The sequence below is a fragment of the Eublepharis macularius genome, chromosome 18 (assembly GCF_028583425.1).
Source record: "Eublepharis macularius isolate TG4126 chromosome 18, MPM_Emac_v1.0, whole genome shotgun sequence".
NCBI lineage: Eukaryota > Metazoa > Chordata > Lepidosauria > Squamata > Eublepharidae > Eublepharis > Eublepharis macularius.
The window spans coordinates 20,660,922-20,688,237 of NC_072807.1; the positions used below are offsets into that span (position 1 = coordinate 20,660,922).

Consider the following 27,316-nt stretch of genomic DNA (forward strand, 5'->3'; position numbering starts at 1 on the left):
ACTAAAAGATCTGACCTCTCTGAGTCTTATTTTTGTAATGAAAAAATACCGTGTGCACGCTAAGGCAATTCAGTGAAGGCTCTTCCTTAAACCACACTTTGCATATCATACGGTGGCTTTGCCTTACCGTTCTCTGAAATGGACTAAATTGTCTTTAAAATCATTCATAGGAAACTTGCACATTGAGTGTGGCAGGCGAAGCTGAATGAAATACCTTTTCTTCCTCATTTGAAAGTACTTCACTCGTTTAGCCAACCGGATAAGTAGATGGAGCTTAATTTCAGAACAGCATAATTTATGGACCTGGGAATGAGAGGACTTCACTTCTAAATATAGAATCTTGTGGTTATGGATCACATAAGTTCATCTCTTCTGCTACCATTAAACATATAAATCATGCTATAGTTTTTTTTCATCACTGTGAGCATTTATAAAATAACCTAGGAACGATAATTGATTACCGCCAAGCCTGTTTTTACTTACCAATTTGCTTTGCTTAATTGGGGTCCACAAATGTGCTTGAATGAAAAGTTACATTCTTTTTCTCCTTTCCTTCCCCCATACCTTCCCTTTTGACTGCCAAGAAATACAACATATGTGTTTAGCATTCATGCAGACACAGATCCTTCTGAAATGCTTCCCAGCTTCCCCCTCCTCAGTTAAAAAATTCCTCAGTGCCCTACTTACTAGTTCCATTCAGAAATAAATATTGGGCATTGCAGCAATGTTTTCACACAGGATTGGTGCTTAAAATTCTTTTTTTTCTCCCTTGGATAAGCTGATAAATTTCCCATTGCTTTTATATACTTTGCTAATAGCAGTTATATCCCAGTTCTGGCATTAAAGGACATAGTTATCTCTAATGCAAATACATTGCCTGGGCTTGGCTTGGAGTTGTAGCCTTTAATTTTGTTCTATATGTGTGTCGGTGCACTTGAGTACAGCTGCATGTGCCAGTAAAGATTAAGTATCCCAGAACGAATCTGGCTTTGAAAACAAGATCTGATCCAATGATGGTGACCCTTTCTGTCTCACAGTTGGCACAGACACATCCCACTCGACTTTCCTAATTTAGTAACAGACTTTAAAATATGCACGACAGAACAGGTTCGGTATGCCAGGCACACTTCCAGGGTCAGAGTGTTTTTAAGTAAATGGACTTGTGGGGATTTGAGGAGAACATTAAGTTACAGGAGCAGTTTCCTCTGCAGAATTTAAAGGAGTGCTGTGCTGTAAATAAGGCCCGTTTTAAACACACATGCTTGCTTTCAAAGAATAGCATCTGATTGGGAGCCCATGTGGTGTGGCCGTTGGCGTGTCATACTAGGATGTGGGAGGTCCTGATCCCCCACTCAGCCATGGATGCTTGCTGGGAGACCTTGGGCCAGCCCCACGCTCTCAGCCTCTTACTTCACTGACAACTTAATGATACTGCTCATGCAGCCTATTCGGCTCTGAGCAGTGCCACACTAGAATTAGAATTAAAAGGAAAAAAAATTAATATATTGATTGATAGTGAATATAAAATGCTGAGGGTACTATTTTCACTATCCTGAACTACTTGGAGAAAGTTCCAGAGGAGTTATTCATGTTAGTCTGTAGCAGCAAAATTGAAGAGTCCAGTAGCACCTTTAAGACTAACCAACTTTACTGTAGCATAAGCTTTCGAGAATCACAGTTCTCTTTGTCAGATGCATCTGACGAAGAGAACTGTGATTCTCGAAAGCTTATGCTACAGTAAAGTTGGTTAGTCTTAAAGGTGCTACTGGATTCTTGGAGAAAGGTCATCCTAAAACCAGAAGTTTATTCTTCAGCAGAAAGAAAGAAAGAAAGAGAGAAAGAGAGAAAGAAAGAGAAAGAAAGAGAAAGAAAGAAAGACTTCTTCCCTTCTTTTTTTGTTCCATTCTTTTGTTCCATTTTATTCTCTATTTATTCTTTTGTACTGCTGTGTTACCTATGCATGCATATATGCAAACACACTTTTAAAAAGCTAGTCCAAGTTAACACATCTTCAACTGTATTCCAGAATTGTCAGTTTATTCCTTGGGAAATAAGATTGTTCCTGTCCTGAGAAGTAACTGTTGTCAGTTAAAAGATTTTTAAAAGTAGTGACAGACATAAGTTTCCTAATATTATAGGAGGACTCATAAGCATGGTGAAGTTAGATGTTTAAGAGTGAAATCCTAAGCAGAGTTATTCCAGTGCAACCCCATTGAAATCAATGGTAGACTGGAGTCATTCTGCTTACAATTGCACTGTAAACCATTCTTCAATTCCGAATGTTACCCTTCTTGATAGCTGCCATTCTGGGGTGGGGTGGAAGATTTGAGTCTCCTGACCTTTAACGATACTTCTCATGCCGTAGTGAGCCAGCAGCTAAAAGACCAGAGAGAGGGAGGTTACGCTGTGATACTTAACTTTAAAGAATATTAACTTGTCATGGCTGCTTTGATCATTCCCCCCCCCCCCAAGAACACTGTGATAAAATTTAGACAAAGAGCTCCAGGCTCTAGTATCAAAACAGTGTACTGTGTTTCTCTTCTTATTTTTGTGTAACAGATACATTCACTTCTATACACAAAAAAATCTGCTAGCGAGAAATAATTAGGCATGACATGCGTGACTTAAAATGAAGGTCAGTGGGGATAGATCCGCCCCATGATAGATTTTAGTTTAGTACTTATCTCTTTGCTTATCCTTTCATATAAAGATATCAATATGATATGTAACTATATACATATATAGGCCGTACAACTTATATAGAACACTTCTTTAAACAATACTTTGATTCCGCATCCTTTGCTGTTTTGTGCTTCATAGGAATGGTGGTGTGCTCTCATTTTGGGTGATGAATTGAGGCGACTGTGGGACATTAAAGCTTATGGAGGCGGCAGACCATTTTTGTGTTTGCCGCTGACTCACCAGAGACTCAGCTCTGTCCCAGTAATGTGCCCGTGTAATGCCAGCCGCCCTTTACCAGAGTTAGAGAGAGAGGTAAAATGATAATGACCTAGATGTGAAGGACTGAGAGGGAAATCTCTGGTCTTGAAGGGGGTTTCTGAGGTTTCCTTGTTCGAATGCAGCCACCTGTGCCCCTCAACAAGCTCTTCTGGATTCCAGTTGCCATTTTTATACCAGTTTCTGGGTCACTTGGGAATTATCCCTTCTGCCTCTTCGACCATAATCAGAAAAGCTAATTTATTCTCTAATATGTGTTCTGTTTGAAGTTCTGCTTCTTCCTGTTCTCTTTTCTTTTACACAAACTGTATCTTCAGACATCACAGTAAACCATTGATTTTAATGTGACGCCTGAATGCAGTCTTTCCAGCAGTCTGAGGTTTGAGCGAGGATACAAAATGAAGTAGATGGCCACAGAGAATTGTTGTCTGTATTACCAATATAAAAGAAACGGAGGCACATGTTCTGAACCTTAGCCTGATGTCCGAATGCAGCTATATTGATAACTAAATGCATAGTCTTTGGATAAGAGTCCACGAGGAATGATATAGTTCATCTCATGACCCTGGATCTTCTATACGTTTATTTGGCAGTATGTCTCCTTGCTTTCAAAGGCACTTCCCTTCTCATGAGTAGGCTTAAGATCACATCCTGAAAGCCAGCAGATGCCATTCTGCCTGATCTGGTGAAGTATCTGAGACTTGATATAACCAGGAACGAAAGGGCATGTTTAATCCGGGAGGTCAAAACGTCTCCTTGTTAATACAAAGGTGTCTTCCCAATACGTATAAGAAACAGAGAGCGGGTGCCTTGGTTCCCAACCCTCACCATCCAAAACTTATTTAGTAGGTGGCAAGATAGCCCTTCCCCATTATCAGGACGGGGGGGGGGGTATGCGCAGAACATTTTCTAATGTTATATTTTCCACGGAAAATTTTCTGCTCCACGTATGTAAATACAGTTTCCATTTATAGTTTGTTGTTAGAGCTTTTATGCTGCATATCAGTCATAGAAGGGCTAAATGTCGGATATGAAGCATGGACGAACCCCAGTGTTTGTATGTGGTCCAGATGTGTTTGTGCTCTTTTGCCAACTTTATTTAAATACTTAAATTATTTAAATTAGAAATAGAAAATGTGTCATATGACATTTCCCCAGGAATCCCACAATCACCGCTTGTTACAGCTTTTCAATGGGAATTAAAAAAAAAAACCCTCTGGCTAATCTTTGCTTGAGAGGAGTTAAAATTATGAGTAACAGTCAGCAGAGAAGCCGTGTAGACGGAATCTCTTGCGCTGTGCAGGTCTTGCAAATGCCCAGAGAACTTCAGCAAAATGATTTTTAAAGGAAAAGCAAACGTCCAGTGCTGCGGTCTGGCATCAAAATAGTCTGGGGAGGGCTGTACAATTTTGCAGAAGCCCCCCCCCCCCAAGTCCTGTTTTTTCTCAGCTGTCCCAATCCTTTTCTCAATCTGTGACGTTCGGGCAATAGCCTCTGGTGCCCCCCTGGGTTCTGCATAGAGTTTGTTCCAGGGTAGTCTAACTTTTTACATGGTACTCTTAACTTTTTACAAACTACACAAAATACAAATGACTTATAATTGGATCTATTTTTATTCTGGAGCAGCCATTGGCGAATAGTGACATGGGAGGAGTTTTGACTGTCTTTTAAATAATTTTTAAAAATACAGGGCTGATAGTAAGGCTACTAACAGTTTTGACCAGGGAAACAGGATTGGTGCTGCAATCATCATTGGACACCCTCCAATACACACTTTCAAAAGAAAAGAGAAATTTGGGGGAAACTGATGGTAGATCCCAGTTCTCGATCTGCCTGAAAGGTTAAGGGCCGAGATACACAAGATGCCAGATACCGAAGATGGAATATTCTGTACTTGTTTTCAGGATGCTGTGTGGCAGTGTAGGCTCTTTTTTTTTTTTAAACATACCCAGGGAAATCTTCCTGAGTGACAAAGGGCAAATTGGTTTCATCCATAGCATTGAGGGAAGCAAACATACATCGTTGTAAAGTTTGCACAATGCATAATCATTTTCTCTTCTGGGGAGGGATCCTTGGCTGCTAAACTCTCGCGTTTGCTCCTAATCTCACACCCCAGGGCAACTTACTAACTCGCACAGTTGTTGTGGTTGCACAAGCATAGGGCTGTCAGATAATCAGCAGTTTCACCCATCAGCTGTTAAGGGGGGGGGGGCCTAAATCTCGCTCCCTGCTCTCCCTTTTGGATAACTGAGATGTCCTGTAGCTAGTTTTCGGAGGGTTGGTGGTGGTACATGCAGTTGGATTTGCTCTGAAAACATGCAGTTGACAAGATGAACACTCTCATTAATGACTGGGGGTGAGGTTGCAGCAGACAACGCTTTGCCTCTCCCTCCATTTTGTCTCCTTCCACACAGTCATGAAAATACCTGACATGAGTGGCAAGATCGGGGTAAGGTTCCATATCAGCAAACCCTTAATGGAGCTAAGAGACAGCTGAAATGGTTTGTGGTGAGAGGCCGTTGCTCAGTGACAGAGCACCTACTTTGTATGCAGAAGGTACCTAGTTCAGTTCCTGGCATCTCCGGTTAAAAGGATCAGGTGGGTAGGTGATGGGAAAGGTGTCCACCTGAGATCCTGGAGAGCAGCCACCAGTCGGAGTGGCCAATACTGATTTTGGTCTGGTTCAGAAGAGGTGATTTCAGGTGACATGAATTCTGATGGCTTCATTGCCTCCCTTTTGCTTCTCCAAGAGCTCCAGCACCCTTGAAACCCACATGGCGGGTGGGGAAAAACTAAACCCGTACTGTCGCTCCTATCTCTGAACTTTTGTGCTCGCTACAACTGCACCTGTTAGATCCCCATGTATCAAGTAGCTTCCCAAAGGTACCAGAAGTTCTGGAAGGAAAATGATGGCAGTCTTGCATATGAACAGCTGAGCCTCCTAGTAGTCGTAGCTGCTGCTGTAGGCCTTGCTTATAGTTGGATGCGAGTGCATAATGGATAGCAACGGAATAGGTATTGCTTGTGAATGAGCATCGTCGGAGGGAGCAATCGGCACCTGGGTACTTTTCCACACAGGCTAGTCCTTGCCCTTCCACTGAGTGTGTGCTGACCTAGCAATTCCCCCACCCATCCCCAAGTGTCCATGTGTAGAGGTCGGTGATGTTGAAGTTAAAGCTCTCCTGCAATGCAGGGAGTTGTATATCCAGATGCTGCCATGGGGATAGCATCTGGAATCCTGAGTACCTCTAAAAGATCTAAGAACCCAAATGTTACTCCTCTGCCCTTCTCAGGTGTGTTGTTTAGCCTCAACTGGCTGTGGTTTGTGCCAGGCACCCCACCACCAAAGTCCCAGCTTGTATGTTTGAGGTTCCATACACTAAGAGTGAAGAAGACTCATGTCGTGTGTTTGAATGAGCGTGTCAGGGTTGGTTGTAGTCCTGACAGGTCAGCTGCAAAGTTTCTGAGTCATTTCAGGTTCTCCGTTGACGCCAGTGGAAATAGTTATTGCCTAAGCTAGCTGTTTTGCCAACATAACGTTACACTGTTAGGGGCAGGGCAGGATGAACCTCTAAGCAAAGTGTTCTTTGTAAATTCTGTGCCTTCCCACCATGCCCACAGTTGCAGTAGTGTTTGCATGAAGCATTCCTTTGTCACTAGTATCACGACACTGGCGTAAAGCCGTCATCCTGCTGTATGATATTCCTCCGGCTTGAATGGATTTATCTGTGATCGGGTCCTTGTACAGGCCGTGTAATCTCAAGTTGGGGTGGCCTAGTTAGTTCTGACACACGCCTTTGTGACACGTGCCCTTTGAAGGGGAAATGGAGAGATTCTGGTTACTGCTCTACTGGATGAAAAACAAAGCTGAGCGGTTCATCTGTCCCTCCCTAAGACTTGGAAAAAAATACCTTTTGCTTGCACTCTGGAATTTGCCTGCACCGCCTCGGGAATCTTGCCACTGTGCCAACTGTAGCTTTGAAGGATTGGGGCTATTTTTAGTAGCAGAGGAGAAAACCATATCTGAAAATAGCTGGGTTCTTACTTGCCAGTTAGTGGTTTTGGCATTGCGGAGGAAGCTCTCTCCCCCATCCCTGCCGCCACTACTGGCTAAATTCTGTGCATAAACAAGGCCATTCATGCCTTATCCCACAAAATGGCTAAGGTTCTGCAAATCAGTTGAGAGGGGAGAGTGTAATGTCATAGCTCATCGTTGAGAACTAATGAATGAGTAATTGGGTGGGTCTCTGCAGAACTGCCTGCCTTCACGTCCAGCTTTTGTGTGACTTGGGGCAGAATGTGTACCTTTATCGTCTGTGTTATGCTGCTTAATTTGGCAATGTTTTTTCTGACCTTTTTCTTTCCCCTGATCTTTTTTGCATTCCTTCAGCTCTGTTCATACTTAGCTTAGCATTTCCCTGCTCCTTCATCTTTGATTTGCTTACCATTGCGGATAGACCAAAACGATGGCTCTCATCAGCTGTAGCATTTTTATTAACATCATAGAATCGTAGGGTTGGAAGATACCTCTAGGGTCATCTAGTCCAATCCCCTACACAATGCAGGAAATTCACAAATACTTCCCCCCACATACACATCCTGTGACCCTTACTCCATGCCCAGATGATGGCAAAACACTGTCAGAATCCCTAGCCGAACTGGCCTAGGGAAAATTGCTTCCTGACCCCAAGGTGGCAGTCGGCTTTACCCTGGGCAAGTAAGAAGGGGTCATGAGAACTAAGCACTGATGCAGCCCTTCCTGCCCTCCCTCTCATCATCTGCCTAGGGTCACAGAATAAACACTGCTGTCCGGTGGCCATCTAGCCTCTGCTTATAAACCACCAAAGAAGGAGAGCCCACCACATCCTGAGGAAGCCCTTATCGTGGTGTCTTTTGTGTCTTAGTTGCCCTTTGCCAAGGCTCAAACACTGTTCTCATCACTTCGGAAATGGGGTCTTTCTTGTCTGCCAAATCTTTGCAACACCCATTCAGTTCCCACCTGCTGAAACGCTGCCTTTTTTTTACAGGAAAATCAAAAAGAGTCCAGTAGCACCTTTAAGACTAACCAACTGACGAAGAGAACTGTGATTCTCGAAAGCTTATGCTACAGTAAAGTTGGTTAGTCTTAAAGGTGCTACTGGACTCTTTATGATTTTGCTACTACAGACTAACACGGCTAACTCCTCTGCATCTATTTTTTTACAGGGATGCTGTGAAGCAGTTGTGCTTGATGATTGTGGTTTTCCTCAGGGTTTATGGATGTGGTGTTTGAACTTCTTGCAGGGAGTGGGGGGGTGGGGTAGGCTTTATTAAATTTACAACCACTTGTGCTGGATTAAAAATACATTAAGGTGCCCCAAGACCTCCTGAGTTTTTGCTTTTGTTCTTGCTGGAATTGACTGTCCCAGCTACTTCTCTGGCATGAGATTAAAATGACCTCTCCTTTTTCACCATGTGCCTTGAGCGCAGAATGTGGTTAACTTTAAGAATGGTGTGGTCTCTCAGGGTCTTGCTTCCTTTGGTTTCCACCGTTACCGACCTTCATGATCTACCCCAAGTCTCAAGAGGAGTGAGGAAAAGAGGCCATTAGCAGGACTTCCGGATCTACAGAACCTTCTAGCCCCTTTGACACCCCCATTCTCAGTCACCTTCCTTTGTCTTCACTCTTTTCTAGTTGGTTTTTCTCCTCATTATCTACCTATCTAGTCTCCATCCTTCTAAGTCTTCCCTCTCATTCTCCTTCCAGGCTAGAATCCAGCCAGAATATGTTGGCTCTTAATATCCCTAAATTGCATCCCTGACTTCTCCTTTTCTATATTGGCCGATGGCCGTATAGCCACTATCAAAACAGTATGGTTCTCTGCTGGGCTATGGCATCACAGCTTTTAAAAAATGTTTCTGTATCTTGAACAAACTTGAAGTAACTGTGTATCTCTTCGAAACAAGCACCCATTTCTCTTAGATTCATCACACACACACACACACACCAAATCCTTGTTTGTACACCAGTGCCTCGCTTCTTCCCTTACCAGGGCCGCTGGAAACAATCTTACTTTAATTAAGATGTGATGGCTGTGATTTTATTGCAAGTTTTGTAGCGTTACATAGCGTTGGCAAGGTTTGCAGTAAACTCATGAGAATTGATAAGAACGTTTTCATATTAGTTCTTGTTCTTCCCCCTCCCTGTGGATATGTAGCTTCTCTCTGCACCTCTCTTTCTCCATTGTGTCTAATGGAGCTTCAAATTAACATAGGCTTTGTTTACCTGGTGGCAGGCCCGCATCATAAAAGAAACTGGTCCAACTTTTGGAACAAGTCTTCTAAAAGCTACTACCGAGTTACAGAAGCATTTTTATTTATGAAAGCCCAGTTCCACTTTTCGTCAGAAAATTTCAAAGGGGTATTCAAAATTGTTACAAAAATACTGTGAATGTCAAAAATGACTAAACCCATAATATAAAAATTGTTTATGAAATGGAGCATAACAACAACTAAGGGAAGAGATCTACAGAATCTCAATGCTTTCCTTTTCCAAAGCTACCTAAATTAGACAAACTTTTCCTAATCTATGGAAGGTCAGCGGAGATAGCCTTGAAACTTAAGTATATCAAAAGACTAGAGAGATTATTGTACGCAAGTAATATTTGAGACCATGTGTAATGGTCCTGCCGTCTTAGTGGTCATGTAGATTATTCTTTTGTCATTTGGGGCCCATCTAGTTCTTTGCAGCATGTTGGTTCCTATGGTAGCCCTCTGTCTTCCTCTGATAGCCACCACAGATACCAGGAATGGAGTTGGGTGGTTACATATAGTGGCAACTACGTTATTTAAAATGCTTTCTTTCCCACTTTGTGTTGCACTTCAGTTTAGCTGGTATTTGCAGTGGTGTGGAAACGTTACACAGGGATACTTGCTGTTTTGGTTGCAGAGGTTGGAGACCTCAGAGAGCTGCAAACACTGGACATTTCAACGAATCACTTGATAACTTTGCCTGAGAGGCTGCATCTGTGCCTCTCTCTTCAGTACCTGACGGCCGACCGGAACCATCTGTGGTGTGTCCCCCGTCACCTCTGCCAGCTCCCCAGTCTCAATGAGCTCTCCATGGCTGGAAACCGTCTGGCATTCTTGCCACTGGGTAAGTGTTGATCTTTGTTCATATATTAAAAAGTGGCATGGCGTTTTGCTCTTGTTCCAAAGTTATTCCAAGGGATTTTTTTTCTTTTGACCAATCAATATTCCTGCTCTCTGCTAGCAACAGTGTTCTTAACTAGTAGTGTTCCTGCTTGAACCATCTCTTGTTTTGCTGCGGTAACTAGAACTAAATTGTTAGAACTAACAAGATTGGGTTTAGATTTTTGAAGGGTGAAGATTTCATGCTTGTTAAATTGGGGTGCCCATAAGAACGCAAGTGGTGCCCTGGTGGAACAGAACGGTGGTTCATCTAGTCCAACTTCCTGTTTCCCATAGTGGTAAACCAGCTGCCCTGAAAGGCCAGCAACTGGGACATGGATGCCAAGACTTTTCCCCAATATTAATATTCAGATCTAAAGATGTAGAGATTCTCTATACTCACCATGTCTAGTAATCCTTGATGAACCGCTTCTCCATGAATCTGTCTGATCTCTTTTTAAAGCCGTCCATGTTCATGGACATCACTAAATCCATTGGCAATGAATCCCACAGTGTAGTTAATCATTGTGAAATAGATTACTACATTTCGTCTGTCTTGAAACTATTGCCCGTCAACTTAACTTTGTTCTCCCCCCGCCAAAGTTGTCATATTTCTGGAAAGGGGTATATTGTCTCATAAACTTGTGTAATGAGAACAGTTTGGCAACCCCATTTTTAAAAATGTTGGGATGGTTACTGAAGCCTTCTGTTGAGCTTCCTCTGGGGAGACTATCATGACTTCTCAAAGAAAAAAATAAACATTCTGCGTGGCCTTGGGTTTAAGCTGTCTAGCCTGGTGAATGGTCTCCATGAAAGCCCTCCTTTCTTGCCTTGGGATAGGAGAGACTTCTTCAGAGAGGGCGATAACCATATTTTGGTCAAAATGGTCCCAGGCATACACAGAAGCTGTCTTGCCACATGTTTGTAGTTCAAGTTCCGCAAGGCAGGTCATAATTATATCTACATTTCAAAAAGTCAACTGAGATGTTAAAAGGAGGGAAAATATCCTTAAAATTAGATTTGGTGGCTGCTGGGATCTATAATAAATGTTCTGATTGAGGTGAATAAATAGATGCATCTGTTTAGACTCTGGCAAATATTTTAATATAATATATAATTACACCCACACTGTTTATTTTATGGCCACCGATGGCATCTCTTGATGTAGAATGATGCTTCTTGGCAATTGAGAAGCTAGACTTAAATCATGTTCTTCTGAATAGGGCTTTGCACCTTTTAAATGTAGCCATGTTGGGAAGGCAATGTAGGACAGAGGTGGATGTTGGTATATGACAGTTTGAAAGCGGTATCTAGATTAGAACTGTTATAGAATGAACAGCCCAAGATGGCACCTTTATAATGGAATGTTTATTGTGGGTGTCCTCTGCTTTTACTGCTTTGTCTTTTCCTTGTAATTCCACTGTCTGTATTATTTATTGTTTACCTGCCTTTGTTTGTTTCTTCACATTGTTTCCTAGTTTCTAAGGAACTAGAATTCACTATATCTCTCCAGATTGAAAGTGATAGATCATGATTCTAATTCTTCCTTATAGTTAAACTGCCTGCAAATTAAAAACAAAACAAAACCCTAGCCCACCAGGAGGAATAAGTTCTAGCCCGGTCTCGTCATGTTGTGCTGTTTTTTTGCTAGCAGTGAGCATTTTTATGTAGGAGAAGATTCAAGTATGTCACAAATGCACACCTGCCACACATGCTGAAAAGTTTGTTCTGTCATTTAATTCCTACCTGATCCTGCTACAAGTTTCACTGCTTGGGTCTGCAGTATTCACATTCACCAAGATGCCTTTCTTCTGACTAACAAGGGAAAAGCAGGTTGTGCTTGACTCATCTTACAGGCACAGAGCAATTTAGGGCCATGCAAATTCTGGGAACAACAGAGAGATACCAGCTCATGGCAAGGAAAACAAAATTTAAATCACCAAATGGTAGCGAGCAGGGCTTTTTTTCAGCAGGAACACGGGGGAACGGAGTTCCGGAACCTCTTGAAAATGGTCACATGGCTGGTGGCCCCGCCCCCTGATCTCCAGACAGAGGGGAGTTGAGATTGCCCTCAGCGCCGCGTGGGGCAATCTCAACTCCCCTCTGTCTGGAGATCAGGGGGCGGGGCCACCAGCCATGTGACCATTTTCTCTGAGGGCAACCCACTGAGTTCCACCACCTCTTTTCCCAGAAAAAAAGCCCTGGTAGCGAGTATCCCTTCCCTTTGAAAAAGAAGAGAAGGAAGACCCACAAGGGAGTTAGCAAAGGGAGATTATATATTTTGCAAGACAGAAGAGTGAGTTCGTTGCTCTTAGCCATTTTGTCTCAAGCCACAAAGGACTAAGCCTTTAACCCAGGGACTCCATCTTGCCCACATGTTTTTGGGACGATGAGCGAAGTCTCAATTCTGAAAGTAGAACTTTTCTGAAGAGTTGTAGCTCCAAGGAGAAAGTGCGTGTCCTTATTTTAATATCTGTTAGGGACAAGGTTAGAACAGAGTGGGAAGAACAGAGTGGGAAGGACTGCGTTTATTCACTTTTAATATTTTTTCAGTTTTGCTGCATAGCGAAATTATGTGTGCTTTATACTTTTATTAAACCTTTATAACTTGAATGCAGAAAGTCTAATTTCTGTACTCATACCAGAATTGAATTGCATATGCTCTGTTTCAGCATTTCTTCAACTTTGTATTGGATTTTTGCTAATGTAAAGTCTTTGCAAACTTGCGTTTATATACCCTGTGGCATTATTTACTGAAATGTCCTTCCAAGTACAGTACAGTATTGACTGTACTAATCTCACGCTCTGTAATCTGCCTTGAGCCTCAGTGAGAAAGGCGACTACAAACGACATAAATAAATAATAAATATCCCCCAGGAGCAGCATTTTCTGGAGACCAGCAGGAAAGGGTGAGGCAGGAAAATTCTGTTCTACCATTGGGAAATTGACTCTGGTTCCATCCTGTTTGCTAAAATTGCCGAAATGATAAGCACCGTAATGAGCATTGAACTTCTGAGAGCATGACCGTAGGACATTATGGTTAAAAATCCTTTCACAGTAATGTTCTCTTGTGGTTTTACATGCATGCAGCGCTAGACAAGTTGGTCTAGTGACCCCATGTGTGGTAAAAAGGGGGGTTATCCTCTTACAGTGTATTCCTCTCTTGTACATTTGTTTTTGCAATAGAACATCATTTGAGACACACAAGCGTATCTGTTCCATCTTCAGCCATGTGGAATGCATATGCCAGCGCCTTGAGGTTAAACGATGGGTGAGGGGAAAGAAGAACTTGAACCAGGGTTTTGTTTGGGACTCAGTAGCAGTTGGTTGCTTCTAGTAGAAAGGCTTTGATCTTTCGCTCTGGAACTGGGAGAGTGGAAATTAAAAAAAAAAAAAAAAGCTAGTGCTTGAAAAAAGCCACATGAAAAACTTTCTTTGTAGTTACAGATGGGCAGCTTCCTTGCTCTACAAAGTCCAGAAGGGAAGGCATTTAGCAAAGAGCTTTTAGCAATGCTTATTGCATGATCAGATGCTTAAAAATTAACGGCAGTGGAGGGTGGGAAGAGCTTCTCATAGCTACTAAATGTTTAGAAAATCTTTTTGAGTTTCTGTACGGCACTGTGATTTGTCTTCGAGCGGTTTAGGTGAGAGGGTGGCAAATGCTGGCACAACATGCGCCTCAGTGCTTCTTGGCTGCTTGAGGGCTTGTCTGCGCAATGCCTTCTCAGTAGAACAGAAACGGAGCATTATTCGCCAAGACTCGCAAAATGATTTACTCGCGCTGTATTATGCAAGAAAAAGATTCCGCGCACACATCCTTATTTGAATGTTAAAAGAAAATACGAAAAAGTTGTAAACAGCCATGTTGGCCTATGCAAAATCCAGAACAAGAAACAAAAGCCATGTGATACCTCTTATTGGGGCCAGCTGAAATGACACAAAAGCAAGCTCTTCATCAGGGCAGATGTTCCAAAAATGTGGGAGGGAAACACAGATTTTCCTAACAAAATACTGTCCTGGAAAAGGAGCTGTGCATTAGGTTTTAACTTGGACAGTTTAGACTGAAGTCCATTAACATCAAACACCCATGCTATATTCGAGGACCTGTTCTCATACTGCTCCCCAAATTACCATTCCATTCATGCGTGCTGGCAAGGCTAGTCCACAAGAGCCCCAAAGAAGGGGAGGCACTGTAGGTCCTGCTGCCCTGCCCCAGTCCCCTTCTCCCCAGCTGATTCTGCAAAAGGTCAGAATTGCTGGCTGAGTTAGAATAGCTCCCTCAAAGATTTGCTTTACTCTGAAAAGATATGCCTTCTATAAACGGCCACTTAGGACCGACGTCCGGTAGCAAAATTCCCACTACTAGGAATGGACTCTCTTCTGATCTTTTCGAAGAATGTTTTCAAATCAAGCCTGCAATTGATATACTTTTTTCTCCACCCCCCCAAGATGCACACAGTTTTTTTTCCCTTTTCACTAGTAGCGTCTTTGGCTGTTTTTAATCAAATAATAGCATAGTGGTTAAGTGGTTGGGTTGGAAATCAGCACTCTGCTGGTTCAAATCCCGCTACTGCCCCAAGTTCAGTAGGTGTTCTGGGGTAAGCCTCTCCTCTCAGCCCCGGCTCCCTAGTTGTATTGCGGGCATAGCAGCACTGACTTTGTTCACTGTTGTGCGGCACTAAATTGCCTAAAAGAGCAGTATGTAAGTACAGTTGTTGTTGTTACTGTTATCCTTCTTGGTGAGAGAGACTCAGCAGCTTGCCTCCGAAATATAATCCCTTTGGGAAATTTAGAAGAATTCCTTTCGCTCTATCCTTTCTTCATCGTTCCAGGATGTTCTTATGATGTTTCCTGAGAGAGCGAGCACACCCATTGCGGCTTCCCAGGGAGAAATGGAAGAAAGGCTTTGGCTTGCATGAAGATTTATATGGGAAGGATTTTGTTTTGCACGGATCCCATCTGTTTCAGTGACAAGTCTTTGGACAGTTGCCATTAATACTTGGAGTCCCCATTGACTCAGAACTTAGTAGAGTTTTTGGGTTTTGGTGGTATGGTGTGTGCCTGTATATATTATAATTTCTATCGGAAATGTGATTCCTTCGTTCATTTTTTTGTTTCCCAAATCCAGATTTGGGTCGTTCCCGAGAACTGCAGTATGTTTATGTGGATAACAATATTTACTTGAAAGGGCTCCCTTCTTACCTTTATAATAAAGTCATCGGCTGTAATGGGTAAGTGTTCAGATTAAATTGTCACCCACCTTCTTATTTGCTAAAGTTCCCCACAAACACTGCCTTCTTCAGAAGGAACTTTGGATGGTTTTTATTAATCCTTTGAAGAGATTACATGGATTGCTAGCTGCCTACAGTTTACTAAATTTCCCACATTAATTTTCTGAATGTTCATACTTTTAACATTAGCTTTAGTATTTCGTATTTGTAAGCTCCTGGCTGGCTATCCTCTTCATTGATATTCCAGGACATTTGGAATGATAATGCTTTGTGTGTAGTTTGGTGCCAGTGGAATAAAAATCTGACTTGGATTGTGTATTTCATAAACCATTTTTGAAAATGCGGTATCAACGCTGTGGATTTTTTCTAAGACACCTCAGAAATTATGTTGCTGTGTAGGCTCTTTTTATTATTTGCATTGACAGTAATTTGTGGCAAAAATGAGCAAACAGAATAGCAAGCTTTTGTTTAAGTTTGGAGTCATCTGTACCTTAAAAGGCTCTTTTTTCTGTTTGCTTTTTAGACACACTTGGCAAAACTTAAAAGCATGTGTATTAACAAAAGTGGTTGTGGCCGGTATACCCTTTGGAGGCCTGAGTTGTCTTTTAGAAGGTGATGGTGTTACTGGAGCTTACACGGGTGCCTGCTGTTGGGAGTGGATATGTTTCGAGTAGCAGTCAAGGAAGTGGACTCAGTCCCAATTTCATGAGAGTATTGTCAGTGTACATCAGAAAGATCACTTTGTGTTCCTTTCTGTTGACTAAAACATTGTACGTTCTCTAAGGACTGCCAAAAGGTCTCGACTGTTCACGTGCTTCATGTTCTCCAGTGCTTGCTTGCTTTTTGCTACTGCAAAGCCACAACTTTTGGAGGCTAAAGAGGAACAATTGTTAATTTAAAACAAGTGAGATGTAACAGTTACAGCCAGCTATTACATTTTTGTGGCAGCTGCTTACACTTTTGATTGGTTTTTGTTTGGGGTTTATCTCCCACCGTATCTCTTAAACTTGAAGCCACCTGTGGCAGTGTTTCCAAATACAAACACGTCATTCCTCAATGGGATTCACTAGCTAGATTTCTTACCTTCTCCTTTCTGGAAGATGGAGGACGTTGGTGATCGATCTCTGTAGTGGCTTGAAAACGAGCTGCTTCCCCAAGGCCTTGTGAGTTTCACAGCTGAACAGAGAGTTGAACCCCAGTCTCTTGTGTCCTGCTAAAACCTTGTCAGCGTTGCTTCCATTTAAACCATATATGGCTCTAGCATGGGATAACGTGATCTTCACCTTGGGATAAGCCACTACTGCAAGAATAGTTTTGAAAAAATCTTTTCTCCATTGATCTGACATCCATTGAGGCTAATGAAGATTGACTCAGTCTTTCCATTTTGGGGGGTTAGCCACCACCTCCCCACAAAAGATAACTTTCTTTTAGAGATTCTGTAGCCTGGTCCTCCTCAGTCTTGATGTGTGATGTTGAGAAGGAGTTTTGTTTAACCTGCAAACTAAGAATTCTGCCCTACCCCATCTTAGATCCTTTCATCTGAGATTTTTCCTTCTTTCTTGAATCCTAAAGGCAAACATTTTAATCTCGTGGTTTATTTGTTGGTTTTCCATGGAATCCAGGGAAGTCTTTTAAGGGCAGCTGAGGAAGGTATTTCGCAAATCTGTAGCAATTCAACAGTACTTATTCCAGGATAGTTTTGTGTTTTACTTTGCCTAGCAGGTTGATGGGTGGGAAATGAAAGTTTGACCTGAGCAGCTGGAGTCCGGGGGTAGAACTTGTTGGGTTTTTCAAAATCTACATTTGAGTCACGTTGTAGTGGTAAAGCTTGGATTATTCTGATCTGTTAGGGTTTGGCACGCCTCTTCACACTAAGATTTAAAGTATACACTCAAGAGTGGTTAAGTTGTACCCCAAATTGTCACCAAGAATGCCCCAAATGTGTTTAGAAACCCAGATAATATAATTCTTTGTAATGTATTTTAAGTGTTTGTGTGTTTTCACAGCTTTCATTAATGGAGTCTGTGCACATTGGTCTCCTCTGGTTTTGTGGTAGGGGATGTATTTTAAGCTATTTTATGTGTGTGAGTCCGAGAGCGTTTTTAGAAAAACAGATCTTACCGAAGGAAGGCTCTTGGATAGATCAGACAGTAACTTTTTATGAAACGTCATTCCCTTGAAACAGTTCTCTTTTCCAAAAACTATTTCTCCAGCTGTGGTTCTCCTGTTCAGAAGTCAGAGGCGAAGCTTCTCTCCTTTTCTTCGGGACAGCTGACCGTTTTTCTCCCAGCAGAAGTGAAGTCGATAGGAACCCATTTGGACCCTGTCCTGCCCCTGCAAGAGCTGGCCATGAGGACGCTGCATAACACCTTCTGCGGGTTTTTCAAAGGTAGCTGAGCCACAATCCCGTTCCTGCAATTTTGCACGTCACTGAGCGCCTGAATGGGTGGATTGTCAAACCCTAATTCCTTCCTGCACTTCTTACAGTCTAGAGGAGCTGTACCAGGAAAGTGAGAACGGAGGAGGAGGGGAAATAAAGCTAGGAATGGGAGAAGGCAAGTTGGGGAAAGCTTGAGAAACAGATAATGACACAGGAGCATTGAATGTTGGGGAAGAAAATTCCATGGTAAGGAAACTGACAGGGCAGACTGGGAAGTTAAAAACAGCGGCTGCAGGGGCTGCTCATTTCACATCTGGCTAGCAGCATCTATGGTTGGTGTCTGCTTACCTAAGAATGTAAGAGGAGACCTGCTGGATCAGACCGGTGGTCCATCAAGTCCGGCATCCTGTCTCACACAGCGGCCAGCCAGTTAACTCCGGAGGGCCAACAAACAGAGCATTTTAAAAAAAAGTTTGGGCTTTGCCCTGGCTTTCAGTGATGATCTTGCAAATGCAATAGAACCAACGCACGGCATGCCCTTCTTTCACAGCACGAGCAAGATACAGCCCCAAAGTCAGGTCACGATAGTTCATCTTATTGGCGAGATTTTAGTAGAGAAGAACGACCAACCAAATCTTAGCAAGCAGCGTTTCTTCTCTTCCGCCCCCCCCACCCCCCCGCCCTCTTTCAGTGTTTCATTCCCCAAGACACCATCAAAACCTTTGTGGTTGCGTTTTTGCTGTTAAAATATGCAACAAGACTTTTAACAGGCACCAGGGGTGTGTTCAGCTTGGTTAAGAAAGCCATGAATAGATTGCCTTGGAGTCGTGATCAGTCTCTCTGCTTTTTCCCCCTCTCCCCTCCCTCCTAGATTTCCAGTTCCTGACTCCGATCTCATTACCCAGAAGCCTCTCGGAATTGTTGCACTGCCCCCTGGGACACTGCCACCGCTGCAGCCAACCCATGTTTACAATTGTCTACCCAAAGCTCTTTCCCCTGAGAGAAACACCAATGGCTGGATTGCATCAAGGGTAATTACAGGGGGAGATTACCCTGGGGTTTCAGCTAGAGGGGAATGCATCTACATGGGGCTAGAAGCACGTGCGTGTGCGTTGTTGGTTTTATAGTGACCTGCTCATGAAAGTCTTTCCAAAAAAGACATTTATCTTTGTTCCTAAGACTTCTGTTGTTGTGTTTCTTGCAGCATAATTGGTTGATTTAATTTTATTTGCAAGATCGTTACCCCACCTTTCTGCTGTCGTTAGGGCCTCCAAGGCAGCTAACAAACTAAAATAGACAAAGTAAGATCCCATCTTAAAAACCATTAAAACCAACACACCAACCCATAATTTTAAACCAATTTAAAACCAGAACTTAAAACGAATACAAAAAATAAAAACAACTGTTAAAACATTGGGGAGGAAGGAGAGATCATTGAGGGAATGCCAAGCGAAACAACAATGCCAGCCTTGGCCTGAGTCACTCTGGTGGCGTGAGGCAGCCCGAGCACAACTGCGACTCCCAGCCCCCCCCCCCTCTCCTTGCTGACTCTTCTTTACTGATGAGCACAGGGGGGGCAGAGACCTGGCAGTTAGCTTCATTGCTGAAGAATAATTTACAACTCCCTCAAATGATTTTCTGTTTCTTGCAAGTAACATTTGTGCAACTGGTTTTTAAGTCCCTCCCAGTCAAGTCGGTTTCATATGTTATTTACCGTTTTTATACCCCGCTTTTCTCCCTGATGGGGACCCAGAGCGGCTTACATTGCTCTCCTCTCTTCCTTTTTATCCTCACAGCAATCCTGTGAGGTTGGTGTGGTGCTAGCCCGAGGTCACCCAGCAAGGGGATTTGAATCTAGGTCTCCCGCATCCTAGTCCGATATGCTAACCACTACACCACACTGGCTCTACACCACGCAGTGCACTAGCTGCACAGGTCCATAGCGGTTTCATTTGCATGCAAGTTTCTTGCAGCATCTTTCTTGGAATATGGGGGCGGGGGGGCGGTGTTGACAGAGAAGGAGCAAAGGGCCCTTTGGAATTCATTCATTTGTGCTTCCCTATATGAGACCAATAGGGAATTGAGGTATAGGAGGTATAGGAAAGGTACTCAGATCAAATGTTCTGATTGTTTTATTTGCGCATTTTACACACGATGTTCAAATGTGTGATCATGCACCCCGACCCCAGAACCATGAGGACGAGAAACTTTTTTTCCCTTTAAGTTATTGTCAAAGTTCAAAAGAAAGCTCAGGTTTTGACAAACTTGGCTTCATATCAGCACTTTTATCTCCTTTAAAAAAAGAAGCAGCTGTGCATGTAAAAGGAAAAGTGGAAGGCAGCAGGAAAAGAGGAAGCCCTTGATACTGGTGGTGCTAATCTCACACTGTGTAATCCGCCTTGAGTCTCCGTGAGAAAGGCGGACTATAAATGACATGAATAAATAAATAAAACAATATGGCTTGCCTCCATAAGAGAAGCCACATCCTCCAGTTTGCAGGATCTGAGCAAGTCTGTTAATGGTAGGACGTTTTGGAGGTCTTTCATTCACAGGGTCGCTATTGGTCGGAGGCGACTGGAGGCACATAACAGACATGTAAAAAAATAAGAGAAATGATGCCCGGCGGTACCATTGGGCACTGAGTGACATTAGCAGTTGATTTGCATCCCTTTGTAGCTCTGACTTTGTGGCATTAAGTGAAGAGCAGCTGTAATTCAGAGACCCTTGTGGCAGTTGGCTGCTACCCCTCAGGTTGGAAATACTGAACATACGAAACTGTCTTATGCTGAAGCAGACCCCATCAGTATTCTGCTCAGCTGGCGGCGGCTCTCCAGGTCTTTCATATCCCCTGCTACCTGATCTTTATCTTTTTTTTAATTGGAGATGCCAGGGATTGAACCTGGTACCCTCTGCGTGCCAAGCAGATGCCCAACCAGAGCCATGGCCCTTCCTGTGATAGATTTACAGAACTTCAGCCCTTCTTTGATAAGGCTTTTCATCCTAGCATGAAAAGTGAAATGTGCCCACTTAGCTACATGATTCTTTTTGTGCAAAACTCAAAAGGAGGAGGGGGAGGAAACCAGAAATCCCGGCCTTCCACACTTTGCCTTTTAATATTTCAGGATTCAGTTTTCCTTACCAAAAGAGGGGAAGGGGGGATATCTTTTCTTTCTCATTGAGTCTGAAAGTCAAGTACTCCTCTTCCTCCTGAGGAGGAAATATTTGAAACGCTTCTTGTGGGGCGATATGCTTAAATGAATGCAAGAAGATAGTTAAGGGGTAGCGCTTCACCAGCAGTACTCTACCCTGGTGTGAAAGGTGGCTTTCAGTCGAAACACACGAGATGAAATACCTAGGTTCAACTCGTGTTCTCTTACCTAAAGGTTTGTCGGGAAGTGTAGGCATCCTTGCAGCTTAAAGTTTAGCATTTACAGAGCAGCAGAGAGGAATGTGCGGGGGTCTTTGCAGCTTAAAGTCTCCCGGTGCAGCCAGGCGTCACTCTGCAGGGCCAGGCCGGGTGAGGGGAAGGGAAAATGCCGTGATGCCCCTTGAGAGTGGGAGGAAAGGCGCCCCACGCCTGCACTTCCCTCCTCGCTGCTCTGTAAATGCTAAACTTTAAGCTGCAAGGACGCCTGCACTGTAAATGCTAAACTTTAAGCTGCAAGGACGCCTGCACTGTAAATGCTAAACTTTAAGCTGCAAGGATGCCTACACTTCCCAGCAAACCTTTAGGTAAGAGAACATGAGTTGAATCTAGGTATTTTGTCTCGTGTGTTCTGACTCTATGTTTGGCCATGTCTGCAGTGCTGGGAACGTGCCACTAGCAGGTGCGCAGGTGAGAGCTCCTATATTCTCAGCCTGAGCTGCTTCCCTGCAGGTGATGGGGCAAAGGCAGGAGAGAAGGCCATGAAGGCTATATATCTGATATCTGACTTGAGTTACAAAGGACACTCTGGAGTGTCCATCCCTAAGAATGGGATGAGTGCTTAGAAAACAGTTGAGTGAGATGTTCTCTGGCAGAGATCCCATTGAAATTACAGGAGCAATGGGGCTCATTGCAGGACAGCTTCCCAGTCTGACTGTGCCCTTAATGGGCTCCTTGGAAGTCTTCTAAGTGGGCAGTTAATTTCTCTCTTTGACACAGCATCAACTCTAAAGCCTTTTCAAAAGAGCAGTCAGATGATCCCAGTAAATGACGTGAATTTGTGCTTGGCTTCTTTTCCACTACCAATTCTCTAAGCCTGTGCCATGATGTTTTTCTTGTCTTCCGGCCCCCTCAGTTCCCCAAGCAAAAAAACAAGAGGCTTTAGGGAGTGAGAACAACATGAGCAGCTTAAAATTTGGACAACAGCCGGATGGTTTTCAAAACACAGCTTCAGAGAAGTCCTCCCCTTTTTCTTAGAAAGCTTTCCCCTGATCGCAGCAGCCAACTGTTCACTTAGCCTTTGTGTGGCGAAGGCCAGCTTTATAATGTGCCTGGCAGCTCCTTGGTTGCCACCATTCCATGGCCACTTTCACCCACATGGTTGCGAAGACTCATGTCATTTTTGTGCCATGCTGGCACGATGCCCAAATGGCATGGACTCTCTGTGGCTGACAAGTTCCTGTTCCTGAAGTGGGGCGTGCAAACCACGTAGCGAATCGTCCTGGGTGTTCGATAAATGAGTATTGAGTGCTCTCTGGCATGAGTATTGCTACACTCACAGTAAAGTCCCGTGCAGAATTACAGTAGAAATTTGTTGATTTCAGTGGGTTTAAACTGGATTCATTCTGGTTAGGGCCGTGCTCTGATTCTTTTAAAGGCTGGCTGGATGCCATGAGGAAGAAACAAATACCAAATGCAGATACCTCCTTTCTTTCCTTCTTGCATCTCATTTATCAGAGATGTTTCCAAACTTTGCTCTGCTTGCAAATTCACAATAGCTTTTGTTACCCCATCAACTGGTGGGTTTTGATTTCCAGCAGCAGATCAGAAAAGGAATACATGTCATATGTTTTTATGTACATATATTTAATGCTGTATACAAGGCAGGAGGAATCTGGAGGCATGATCAAATAGCTAGGTAGATGGAGGTGAAATAACCTGTTCAGGTCAAATTTAGGTGAAGGAATTGCAAAAGTTGTCTAGGCCAGTGAGTTTACAGCTGCAGCGATGCATCTGTTGCCCTTTTTTATTTATTAGGTTGTTTTAATAGCTACTAATCCATGCATTGTGCCTGACGCAGCATTCAGAAGTGAAAGTTCTCTTGCTTAATGAACGAGAAAGACGTGAGCCAGTAGTTGGGAAGAGCACAGGATCCTTTGGGGACTAATTTATGGGGAAGGCTTTCCGTTTTAATGGGGTTTAAACTTTTCTCATGCAAGAACCTAGACTTGGAGTGTAAACAAGGGCAGCTAAAAGGGGAAGGGAAGCTGTGTGTATCATACAGCATAGTTAGTAGCATGTCCCCCTAAGATTCTGAGGGCAGGATCAATTCACCCAATATATTCTTCATAGCTATACAACAATAGCAATTGTAGAATTTTACTTGAACGCTGTATGTGTTGATGGAAGAAAACCATTGTGCTATTTATTTACTGACTCAAATGCTTTGTGTACTTAGTTTAATTTCCCCTTTTTTTTTTTACTTTCCAGAAAAGTTCTGTTATGGACCAGAGGCAGTGTTTTAATCTTCAGCCAATGACTACTTTCTTTCTCTCCCCACCTCCCCCTTGCATCTCTCTTCCAGGAGGACGGCTGTGAGTTTTGTGGCGTACTGCTGTTCCACCCAGTGTCTGCAGACTTTTGACCTACTGAGCTGATAAAAACCTGCTTAGGAGCCTTGCCAGCTTCAGCCTGACTTCAGCTGTGTTTCCTGATGGTACTAGAATACTCTGTGTGTGTGTGTGTGTGTGCGCGTGCGTGCGCGTGTGCCAAAGCAGCAAGAAGAGGAGTACCCAGCCAGGAACACCAAGAGCCACTTAAATCTGCGCCCCTATCAAATTTGGATGCAAGGCAGAAACTCTTTTGGAAGTATTTTAATGTTCCAGCATTCGAAAACGTTAACACCTTCCTGTCCCTCTTTGAGGCAGCGTCTAAACAAGCAATCAGACAAACAAATGGCCCGTGTGGAATACTCTAGGATTCTGCTTATATTCATACAAGACTTGTATTCAAACTAGGGTCAGACATTTCAATGTGAGAAACTGATTTAACAATATATTTGTAATACTTGTAAGTTCCTTTGTGTGTGTGTGATTTTCCCTCTTGGCTATGTACTGCTACCCACAAGAGAGCAGCCATTTAAAGTAACGAGTTTATTTTTGCTGGCAAGACTGTTGCCTTTCCCCCCCCTAAATATTAGGATCTAATATTTTCTCTTCTCTCCCCCCCTTGCCCCTCCCCAAACCCTGACCTTTTGACAGTGGGTGAAAAATGTAAATCTTTTTCTGGAAAATTAGAAATTCACCGCGCATGTGAAAGTTATCATATTCATGGGGCCCAGGCAGGTACCGATATTAAATGAATGTTTCACTTGTAGGTGATCCTAACTTTTCGTCCTGTGGAGGTAAAAAGGATCTTAAAAACAGCAAAAGGTTGGCTGGGAAGGCTGTGTACTTAATTGGACTTGCTGTGCACTTATGAAGGAGTTACGAGTCATATGGAAGTGAGTAGTGCTTTAAGACATAAAATGGTACAGTCTACAATTGCTGCCGTTTCAAAATTTGAGTTGATTCCCAACCAGCTTCAGTCAAACATCCTGACCTCAGAGGAGGCCACAAAAGGGAGGCCAAAACAAACTCATTTTTTCCTGATATTACCTTTTTAGAGGGCTGTGAGGCTGTTTTTAAAGATGCTTGGGATCGAAAAGTACCTTGAAAATATTCTTCCTGCCCTCTGAGGATTTTCTCTTGGAAACTTTTCATCGCACTTAACAGCACAAAAGCCAGAGAGAAGCCCCAGAAGGAGGAGGGGATTTGCCATTTTAAGTTTGAAAATAAGAAAAAAGCAAAACAGAGTCCTGCTTAGATGGTTTACAGATACATGTTAATGCATTGCTGTCATTGTAGTTAAGAACCACAAATTTGTTGTGGTTTTTGACACACAAGGCTTTTTTTTTTAGTAGTTAATGTGCTGAAAGATCAGAATAATCTTAAAACTGCATATTTAAGGCGGTTGGGAACATGCGTACTGGGGAGGCAGACACCTTCTATGTTAGCGGCAAGGGCAGACATGTTAGCGTTGCCTCGAAGGGAGGCATTTTTAGTGTGGTGCTGGGTGCCAAAAATCTTTCTTCCCTAATGGGATTTCTTCATAGGTGATTTCTTTAAGGGAAGAAAGGAAGCTCCTTGAGCTCAAGCAAGACCTGGTTTGATTTTACTATACAGACCAATACGGAACTGTATCGTCTAGAACCCTAGCAGACAATAAGTGGGAGCACCGTGCTTTTAATTCTCTCATTACATTGAAGCCACGTCAAAGAACAGGGCTTAGTTGTGACTCTCTTGTACAGAAGAGGGTTTTTGTAAAGAGGAGCCAAGCTGCCTCTTGAATTCTTGCCGCTAGCATCCCTAGAGCACTGGCTTAGCCTTTTCCTTTCTCTCCTGCTCTCCCAGGAAGTGGGGAGCACCCCTCAATGAATCAGGGGGGAAGAAGATATTCCCCCCACCCCCTGCAGATTGACTGCCGGCAGTGCTGTTCCCAGAAGAAGATAAAATAATACCAGTGAAGCCCTACTGGCAGAGAGATAGGGGTGGTGCCTTCCCTGCAGGCAAGGAACCATTTTTTTTGGCTTGGATTCCTCGGATGAGCAAGGAAATGTGAGTGGTGAGCGGCCACTTGGGTCTTTCCTGCCTGTTGGGGTGGTGGTTGTAGGGGAAGGGGGTAAGACCTCTGGGTTTCTGAGTAACAGCTATGATGCACCCCTCAGCTCTTATGATTTTGTAGGGCTTTGCTGTTTTGGGAAAGACACTACAACCTCAGATTTGAAGCTTGTCTTTTGAACCACAAGTTTTTTGAAATGCCTCCACGCTGGAATAAACGGAAGCATCCTACCTCTGTCTGTGTGTGAGGGGGTGTCTCCTACTTTATGCTTTCATGTCTTGTTTGCTTCTGTGCTTTCAGGCACGTTCAACTTGTCCTATGAAAGTAAAAATGTAGGAAAGAGTCAGATTCCTGCAGCCGAAGACTCACTTAGCTCGAGAGAATGACAAGATTATCACCACCTTTAAACGACAGCCAGCATGGCGTCATGATCAGGCTAGGCTCTGAAAGCCCTGGGTTCAAATCCCCTTTCTGCCATGTAACTCAGTGAGTGACCTTGGACCAATCACTGTCTGTCTTGGCCTTACCTACCTGCCAGGGTGGTTGTGAGGCTGAAATGGAGAATGAAGAACCCTGAGCTCTTTAGAAGGAGGGTGGGATGAAAATGTACAAGATAAAGAGCAATAGAATCATGCACAGTTCTGTTGGACCAGTCCATTGAAAGAGCTGGATAATGTCATGCAGCAACTTATGCGCCTTGAGTAATTCTCCTGTGCTTATTACGGAAGCATCTTCAGAAAATGCGGTCGCCTCCAGGCTGGTTCACATGTGATATACTAGAAGTGCTTTTTCGATGTTGTCGTTTACAGCAGAGACCCAATTAGTGTTTGAGGTCCTAAGTGTTGCTGTCAGTGGTGCATGTCCCCTCTTCCTACTAATTAATGATGAGCCCATAATGTGCAGGTGGAATGAGTTGTGATAGGCAGTAGTTTGTGGGCCATCGGGAAGTGAACTGCCAGATGGCTTGGCACACAGTTGATGTGACCAGAGAAAACAGTTCTGACTTCCTTGCAGAGGAGACAGGCCTTGAATACTCAATCCCAAAGGTAGCTTTTTAAAGCTAACTTTTAAATCAAATATATGTTTGATCCTTTTATATTCCAATAAATCAAGGACCTTTAGATATGACCACAAAATCCCAGCCCTCACAAGTAGTAAAGTATAGGTCTCTGGTTAGTATCGAACTCAAGTTGGATTTGGAAGATGGCAAGAAGAAAGGTAACAGGTATAGCTTTGCAACAGGAAGAATGTTTCTGCTGGACGCCTGTGACGCAGCCTTCGAAGGCACAGGTGCCCTTCCAGTGCACAATAATGGCAACTCTTTTGCAGCTGATGCCTTTAAGTGAAATGAAAGTGTGAGCCAGATGAAGTGTTAGGCAACCTCATTTCCTCAGACGTGTTTCACTAACTGCGTTATACATTAATGCCTCCTTGGAAATTTAGCCACACAGCTTAAAGAGGTTCAGATGGTCCAAAGGTGGGTTTCTGCTTCTGATGGGCTAAAATGGCAGGAGCTACTGAAGAAAACCACCTGCTGCAGCTTTCGGACAGGCAGCCTGCTCTCTTGTTTTCCCAGTCATTCACGCTAATATTTCCATCTCTGGTCAAACGCTAAGCCGGCCAAGAAAATGAAAAACAGTTCCTCTGTTCGTGGTTGTTTTAAGCGTAAGCGAGTGGGGAGTAGGTTGTGATGTTGCTCAGGCTAGGGTAACGACATCTCCCCCATGTGAAGGCCTGCACTGTGAGCTGGTTGCTCTTTGAGGCACACGCTTG

General features: G+C 43.4%; 1 protein-coding gene across 3 annotated transcripts in view; it reads left to right on the forward strand.

Moving 5' to 3' along the window:
- LRRC28 (leucine rich repeat containing 28) overlaps positions 1-25,810 on the forward strand; it is a 50,470-nt gene extending 24,660 nt beyond the window's left edge. The window contains exons 6-11 of one of the 3 annotated variants that reach the window (XR_008598545.1): positions 9,887-10,093; positions 15,257-15,359; positions 17,573-17,748; positions 18,611-18,770; positions 23,469-24,386; positions 25,336-25,810. Coding sequence is in view for 2 of the 3 variants with exons in the window: in XM_055002623.1 (XP_054858598.1) it covers positions 9,887-10,093; positions 15,257-15,359; positions 17,573-17,748; positions 18,611-18,770; positions 23,469-23,541 (719 nt within the window). In the remaining variant the exon portion in view is untranslated. Of the gene's footprint in view, positions 1-9,886; positions 10,094-15,256; positions 15,360-17,572; positions 17,749-18,610; positions 18,771-23,468 lie in introns of all 3 variants that reach the window. The other 2 variants (XM_055002623.1, XM_055002624.1) reach the window with 2 other exon arrangements.
- Positions 25,811-27,316: the final 1,506 nt, after the last annotated feature.